Source organism: Mercenaria mercenaria, chromosome 19 (assembly GCF_021730395.1).
Source record: "Mercenaria mercenaria strain notata chromosome 19, MADL_Memer_1, whole genome shotgun sequence".
Classification (NCBI taxonomy): Eukaryota; Metazoa; Mollusca; class Bivalvia; order Venerida; family Veneridae; genus Mercenaria; species Mercenaria mercenaria.
This window is the reverse complement of record NC_069379.1, coordinates 9149068-9157726: the sequence shown is the minus strand read 5'-3', so window position 1 is coordinate 9157726 and position 8659 is coordinate 9149068. Positions and strand designations below refer to the sequence as shown.

The following is an 8659-nucleotide window of genomic DNA, read 5'->3' as shown; positions in this document are numbered from 1 at the left end:
TAGTATGCTGTTACATACATATTGTATAATGCTTTCACAAAAATCAATTCTTTGCGAGTTTTTTCCCCTTTTTTCATAAATGGCCTTTACTAGTAGACAACGTAAAATATCAAAATGTTTAGACTACCCCTACAGCTATACAATACACGCTATAAAACACGGAGAAGATATCTATCTACAAATGAAAATTTGAGTTCATTAGCCTATAGCCTTCTCGTCAATCAGATGTTCGTCAAACCACGATAGACATCTGGTATGCGAAAATGCCATTATAGGCGCAGTTTTAATAAACAGAAGAACAAATTATTTGAAAAAGAAAATGTCCCTACCTTAAAATAATAGCTCTAGACAATCCACAATAAATTGAAGTTATTCACTCTAATTTATCTCAAGGTAAATGAGATAAATACTATGAAGAAATATGGCTTAACACCCGAAGCCACAATCTTTTTATCATGAGTGGAAAAATTCCACAGGCCGATGATTCTCGTTATCAGTGTGAAAATATTGCAACTATCCAATCTGATCACCTCGGCCTTTATGCTACGGAATAGACCGGAGAATACGGAAATGCCCGATGTTGCACGATTGGCAACTATCAAGAGGAAAACTAAACAATAGAACTCTTTATTAATCGACAGATATATAAAAGACGCAACTTGACCCCGATGGTTGACCTTTGTATTATTATATAATACATGATGAGGCACAACCTATTATTGAAAAGGAGTGCATTGTATACAAACTTAGGGCATATAAATATACATAGATACCCTAAGCACCCCTTATTCATACTAATGAAATAATCGATATGAATAATCAGCCTAAGGTCAACCATCGCGGTCAAGTTGCGACTACTATATCTCTGATAAAATATGATAAACTTGCAATGTTTACTTTAAAATAAAGTGCGTCTTATATTTGACAAAGGTGTCAAAGAAATATCATTTGACATAACTTGCATTTAGTACCAATTGCCGGAGATTTTATGCGAAAGAAGTGAAATATATTGTGAAGTATTTTTCTATTATATTATAAAAATACTTAACATCTGTTAAACTACATATATGTTATTAATAAAACCCAGCCAAACCCGGACCGGCCCAAACATACGTATATTTACATAAACAAATACCTAAAATAATGAGATAAATTTTTGTACTTATGCATTCGATAATTAACTGTGTTGTGTTTACGCCGTTTCTCAACACCTAACAATTATGACAAGGCGGTCTGCTTACGCAACAGACTTTCTGTAAGGAATTGACAACTTTCTCGCTTCATTGAGCGCTGTAACTTGTCGGGCTCAAACTAATATCTTCGGATTCCGGGCAAATTTTTAATTTATCGATTTATGAACAGTTGAAACGGGCTCATTGCAACGCATGTTCTCCACCAAAAGCTGACGCCGAACATCAAGAAACCTAACTCCATTCTGCTTTAAATTTAATTTATGGCCCCTTTTGGACTTAGAAAATATCAGATTTGTAGGTTACGTTTTGCGTTTAGGTCAACTTTTCTCCTTTTAGTTTTTCAAACCATTGAAACTGAAGAACTAAACTCTGATTTAACAGCTTCGGGCTCATACAGATACAAGTTTGTAATAACAATACTTCGTGCACTTTCCACTTTCTTCTCATCTGATATACTTCAAGTTTGGAAACAGTGTCTTAAAATTCTGTATTATTTCAATTTGATGTGAAAAGTGCGACGATTATGAATATAAGTGAATCTGATTGTCCGGGACCGTAAAAATCTGACTTTGAAGACATGGAGCTTGCATGCACTGCCCTTCAAATCACATAAAATGCTCATTTTAAGATTATATGCATCGTAGATCTTATATTTTAGACGATAATCCACTAATGTGCTCTTTTACTATTAGGCTGTTTGTTTGTACATTAATGGATAATCAGTTTATGTCGGATATAAGCTTCTAAGCTTATGTTAATTTTGTTAAATAGAATCAACTATAAATAAAGATTATCTTATCTTATTGATGTATGTAACAGCTGCTGCGCATGCCCATATTTCTACTTTTTATTTTACCAGAACACAAGAGCTCACAAATATCAAGTCAACTAGCCCCATCTTAAAAAGTAGACTTCTTTGGTACACTGTCTAAGTTTATCTTTCTGAATTTATACTGCGAGTCGTCCAGGTCCTCATAACATTTTACGGTATCTGAAGTGTATTTACCATGTTTACTAGGAATATTGTTCATCTACGACTCTTACATATATTTCAAAGTAAATAGTTTCCTAGAACTTTCAAAAATATGGTCTGGGGTCGTCTTAAAACGTAGTCCGAGTTGTCTGGTCCGGGTTGTTCCATGGTCAGAGTTGTCCCTAATTCACTGCGAGCGCTAGAAAATATGTAAAAATAGATGCAATGTCTCCTTAACATACTGTATATCTAAAAGTAACTCTGAATATAATTGATCGAAATGTTATAGATCTAGAATCTAGTCTACGTTCTGAAAGTCTAAAATCGGATGACTTGAACTTGTACAAATGGAAAATAATTATAACTTTCCCACTTACCTTAAAAAGCGTTCGAACTCACCTTAAAAAGCGTGCGAAATAATTATAAATCTGTAATTATATACATTTTCGCAGCCTGCGTTTTCTGTGTGTATAGGAAATATCTACAAAATACACCGGAGGAGGTTTCACGATACCCAAAATTTACAAGTTACACCGGACGCTGTGCGTAACTGACTTTTAGGTATGACGGTATTAAACACATTTCTTCTATGAGTCATATTAAATTGTCAAAGTCTTCAGTATTTTATTTTATATTTCCATTCTTTCACTTCTTGCAAGACCATGTTCCTTTTACAAAATAATCCAAATTTTAATGCTATTGGAAACACAGAATAAAATATGTCGACCATAATGCAAGAACTTTGAATGACTTCACTATTGTAAACAATGTATTCTTCCGCAAATTTTCCCAGCATCCTCAGCTGTCACTTAGCAACATCCTTAAACTACATATTACCAACTTCCATATATCTGACTTCTTCTAAAATGCTCTATAAGGATATAATTACTGATCAAATTAAAAATAAAAGTAATACCTAGCATGAAAATGCCTTTTTTACCCCCCAAAAAATTTGAACTATATAGTGTCAGGGACTACATTCGAGGAATACAGGCGCATTACTCCCGTCATACCTATAAGGCTATATACCAATAAAAGAAATTGTTCTTTGTTTCATATAAAATTCAGCTGCTTCAGAACAATTTTGTTACAGTTTCTAGATTTTCACTCCTTCGTAGACCTATTTTCCACAAGATATCTGTACATTTATTTCAAGAAAACGAAAAGAAAAAGGGGTGTTGAATAGTATGCAGTGAAATGCAAGTCAACTGAAGTCAGGTACCCTCATATTGCCTTATTTCAGAAAGCGGTCCAAAGAATAAACACCCTACTTTCGTTTTCAAGTAAACAACTCGAAAACATGCGAAAATTAGCATGAAAAGTGTCCTTTTTTATGTAAAAGTCATTCCACGAGTGAAATAATGCCCATTTAGCCCCGATTTACGCGCAAATGCGCGAAAAATGGAAAAAATAGGATCTATTTATTTGGGACTTCTTTCGGAAGCATATTTTTGACCGAATTATTGCATTATAACCATTACTTAATTTGCCAACTGCCTTTAATCATATTTCTATCTGCTTCGTAACACATGACTGATATTTTGTCTTGCATATCGTTTACATGTTAACATTTTATTCTGGAAGATTATTATTTTTTTGCATACCGTATTTTTCAAATAACAGGTAGAAATACTTACGTAGCACGCTTTTTTATAGTAGAGAATGAACACAAAGCGCGGGAAAGTAACTTCCTTAAACATAAGTGACGTCATGATGTTGTGCGTTATGCACAATTACAAAGTTCTGCTTTTAAATTAGTTTTATCGTTTGTAGCGTAACTTATTACATGAGTACCTATAAAAAGTATTAAATTTATGCTGAAAATTCTCCCATTATCGCATTGCGTCATGCATTATTGTATTATCATAATAAGCTCCGGGGCCATCGATAATGGCCCTGGCGTTAGCGCGTGAAATTAACGTCCGTAAACAAAAATGACGTCATGGCGTTTCATGGAGGTAAAACGGTGAATATTTCCGTTTTATTTTATCATCTTGAGTGTAACATCGTGTATTCTTCGTGAAATAACGTATTTTTATCCCTAAATTATGCAATAAGCAAGAAAGTACAACTATCCAGGTATTTGATTTTATACAGTAAACAGACTCTTATACAAATAATGTAGAAACTGAAAAGCTGAAATTTATTGTACCAGAAGATGCAAGTACCCATAAAAATGACACGAAAACCATTTCTTACTATATTATAGGTAAACATGTAATAAACAGGTAAATACATGGGAGAGCGGTGTCTTCGAGTGATAATGGCCCTGGCAATGTGATGATAGCCCGAGGCTATTATCACCTTGCCAGGACCTTTATTAAATGGGAGAGCGGTGTCTTTGAGTGATAATGGCCCTGGCAAGGTAATAATAGCCCGAGAGGCTATTATTACATTGCCAGGGCCATTATCACTCAAAGGCACCGCTCTCCCATTAATTAAGCTATACGTAATGTTCTTACGGTAAACCAAAGAAGTATATTTTTATAGCTCTTTGGGTAAACTAACGTATTTTGAATCGAGAAATATACTATAAGGAACGGAGTAGTTATCATTAACAGCATGGGAGTCATCTGGCATGGGTGCTGGGGGTGGTACCAGATGGGTTTTGTCGGCATGGGTAAAATCACAGGAAACGCCAGTCCGGTGTGCAAGAAAAGCTGGCCTAAACATAAAACGTAACCAGGCAACGCTAACGCCGATCTAGTGATGACAATAACTCATTTTTTTTCTTCAAAAAATCAGATGAGCTAAAACTTGATGATTTATTTAGAACAGAAAGTAAATCGTGTTTTTCGTAAATAACTCACATAATAACTAAGTGACCCCAGGGCAGGGCATCTTTTAAACACAGGGGCATAATCTGAACAATTTTGGTAGAGGACAACTAGATAATGCATCATACATAATATCAAAAGCTTAGGTCGTATGGTTTCTGATAAAAAAGCTTTTTCCTATATAAGTCTATATAAAACTTGGGACCCCCAGGGCAGGGCCTCTTTTCACCTAAGGGGTACAATTTGAACAATTTTGGTAGAGGACCATAAGACAATGCTACAAACCAAATATCAAAGGTCTAAGTGTTGTGGTTTCAGACAAGAAGATTTTTCAACTTTTTTCCTATATAAGTCTATGAAAAATTTGTGACCCCCGGGGCGGGGCCATATTTGACCCTAAGGGAACACTTTGAACAATCTTGGTAGAGTACCACTAGATGATGCTACACATCAGATATCAAAGCCCTAGGCCATGTGGTTTTGCACAAGAAGATTTTTAAATTTTTTCCTTTTGGTTGCCATGGCAACCAGAGTTCTGCATGGAATTCAACTCTTAAATCAGTTTGAAAGGGGGTCACCCAAGGATCATTCCTTTGAAGTTTGGTGTAATTCTGCTTAGTGGTTTTCAAGAAGATTTTTTAGGAAATGTTGACGGACGGACGGACGACGCACGTCGGACCCCGGACATTGAGCGGTCACAAAAGCTCACAATGAGCCTTTGGCTCAGGTGAGCTAAAAATCGGTGCATGTGTGATTTGCGTCAGAAACTTTAACAAGGTCAATTAGAAGAGATTTATTTGAATATCATACATGCATAATTATAAATCAAGTTCAAAATGTTTTCTCATATATGTTATCATGTAGCTGTTTTAATTACAGTACAAACATCACACAAACATGTAACATATAAAACATTACGCTTCTGTATGTATTTTCATATAAGGCTAAGGGTCTTACACATAGTTGTTCCAGCTAATACATGTACCAAAGACCGGTTCATTGAATATCACATTTTTATAATTTCTTGTTCTGTATGTTTTTTTTTTCCAAATGTTTTCTTAGATTACCTAAGATTGTAAATTACCTCTTGTTGTAAATGCACAGTCACATACTTCAAATTTAAAGGTTGTCTCCCCTTCGTTCTTCTTCAGTATGTAGTTTCACATGTTTAATCAAATGTCTTTTTTCATTACTTGCATAATCACAAAAACCACATTTAAAGCGTTTCTCTCCTGTATGTATTGTCATATGCCTCTTCAAATTACTGCCATCATGACACGCATACTCACACATATTACATTTAAGGCTTTTTACTCCTGTATGTATCTTCATATGATTTTTCAGAATGTACATTTTATTACATGAATAATCACAAACATCACATTTAAAAGGTTTCTCTCCAGTATGTACTACCATATGCCTCTTCAGACTACTGCCATCGTGATACGCACAATCACACTCATCACATTTAAAGCGTTTTTCTCCTGTATGCATTGCCATATGCCCGTTCATAGAACTTCTTACATTACACGCATAATCGCACATATTGCATTTAAAGCGCTTCTCTCCTGTATGTATTGCCATATGTCTCTTCAGATTACTAAGATGGTGACCTGTATAATCACAAACATCACACTTAAAGATCTTTGCATCTCCTGTATGTATATTGATATGTGTCCTCATATAAGCTCTCGAGTTGCAGGAATAATCACAAAACTTACACTTATAGCTTTTCTCTTCAGCATGTATTGTCATATGCTCTTTAAGATGACTGCTAGTATTACAAACATAGTTACAAAAATCACAGCTGAAGCGTTTCTCCCCTATATGTGTTCGAATGTGTGATGTCAGAATACTTTTCGAGCTAAATGCCGAACCGCAAATATCACAATTATAGCATTTATCCCCTGTATGTATTCCCATATGTAATTTTAGTTCATAAATTGTGTAAAATGCATGATCACAAACATCACATTTAAAGCTTCGCACTCCTGTGTGTTTAAGCATATGTCTCTTCAGATTAGTGGACTGATTACATGCATAATCACAAAATGTACATTCATAAAAATGTTCTCCAGTATGTATTCTCATATGGACCTTCAGGTCAGTGCTTACAACACATGCATAATCACATATCTTGCACTTGAAGGGTTTCTCTCCTGTATGTTTTCTCTGCAAGTGTCTCTTCAGATTACATTTTGCATTAAATCTACTATCACAACGGTCACATTTAAATATCTTCTCTCCCGTATGTTTTCTCATGTGCATCATTAGATTACTTTTTATGCAACTTGCATAATCACAAAAATTGCATTGAAAGCCCTTTTCTCCTGTATGTTTTGTCATGTGCCTTTTCAAACTACTTCTTTCACTACCTGCATAATCGCAAAGATTACATTTAAAGGGTTTCTCCCCTGTATGTATTCTCATGTGTCTCCTCAAATGACTTTCACTACCTGCGTAATCACAAACATTACATTTAAAGGGTTTCTCCCCTGTATGTATTCTCATGTGAATCTTCAGTTTACTACTTGATTTAGATGCAAAGTTACAAGAACCACATTTAAAGCTTTTCTGTACTTCATGCATTTTTATATCTTCAGTAGTTTCTTCTTGAATATTATGCATAATTTCAAACATTATTATCAAATGTTTTCAGCAAACATTTAAGATACTAATTACTCCTGTTGCTTCTTACACTTTTAAAATAGTTTTCTCCCTTAATTAAGACTCTTCTTTTGTTCTGTGTTTCATAGCAAAGCTATATATACCGTTATACAGCTGAAATCCACCAAATGTCTGTATAGATCTGCAAAAGATTAAAAGTTACAGATTATCTTGCATGTATTGTATAATACCTTTCATGGCAAATGCCTTCGGACACACTTTATACAAAAAGCAGCCCACTCCTAGTGCCAATTCATCCCCCACCAGTACAGGAATTGGATAATAACTATTTTATATTGGATAGACATGTATATATTGAAAAATTGATATTGGTTTTATAGCTATTTCTAGATAGATTTGCTATACAGATTTTATAGTTTATTTACATGTATGTCTCATTCATAAATTTACAAACTTAGATATTTACATATAAAATAAAACAATTGTAAATTACCATTCTAACTAAAACTAAAAGAGACAATATACACACTTAATTAAAAAAACATACCATTTAACTTATAAGTTCATATTAACAATTAGAATTTTAAAAAAAAACATGTGTAATATATTCATGATCATTTATAAATAAAAAATATCTCTGATATGATACTACATAAAAGTTGACAGTGACTGCGTGAATACATGAATACATGTATGGATGTTGAGTGAGTACATGAATGTAGGATTGTTGAGTAACTGACCATGTACGAATGTTGAGTAACTGACCGTGTGAGTACATTGATGTTCGAATGCTGAGTGAGTACATGAACGTACACATGTTGAGTGGGTACAAGAATGTAGGCATGTTGAGTAAGTGACAAAGTGGGTACATAAATACATGTACTGATGTTGATTAATACATGTATAGATAATGTGTGCCTTTTCTTGGACCTGTTAAATAATTAGAAAAACAGCATACAAGTAAGTGTTACTTAGGTAAGCAATGCAAAAGTTGACAGTGACCAAGTGATTACATGAATGTATGTATGGATGTTGAGCGAGTGCATCAATGTAAGAATGTTGAGTAACTGACTTCGTGGGAACATGAA

At 34.3% G+C, this 8659-nt stretch overlaps 1 protein-coding gene across 1 annotated transcript; it reads right to left on the bottom strand.

The window, feature by feature from the left end:
* Positions 1 to 5761: 5761 nt before the first annotated feature.
* LOC123542561 (zinc finger protein 888-like) lies at positions 5762 to 7746 on the bottom strand. Its single transcript, XM_045328464.2, has one exon. The coding sequence runs from the start codon at positions 7581 to 7583 to the stop codon at positions 6063 to 6065; it is 1521 nt and encodes a 506-aa protein (XP_045184399.2). The 5' UTR covers positions 7584 to 7746; the 3' UTR covers positions 5762 to 6062.
* Between the last annotated feature and the right edge of the window lie 913 nt (positions 7747 to 8659).

Excerpts from the sequence above, each read along its gene's own strand:
- LOC123542561 (XM_045328464.2), bottom strand. The coding sequence starts at position 7,583 with ATGTTTGAAATTATGCATAATATTCAAGAAGAAACTACTGAAGATATA.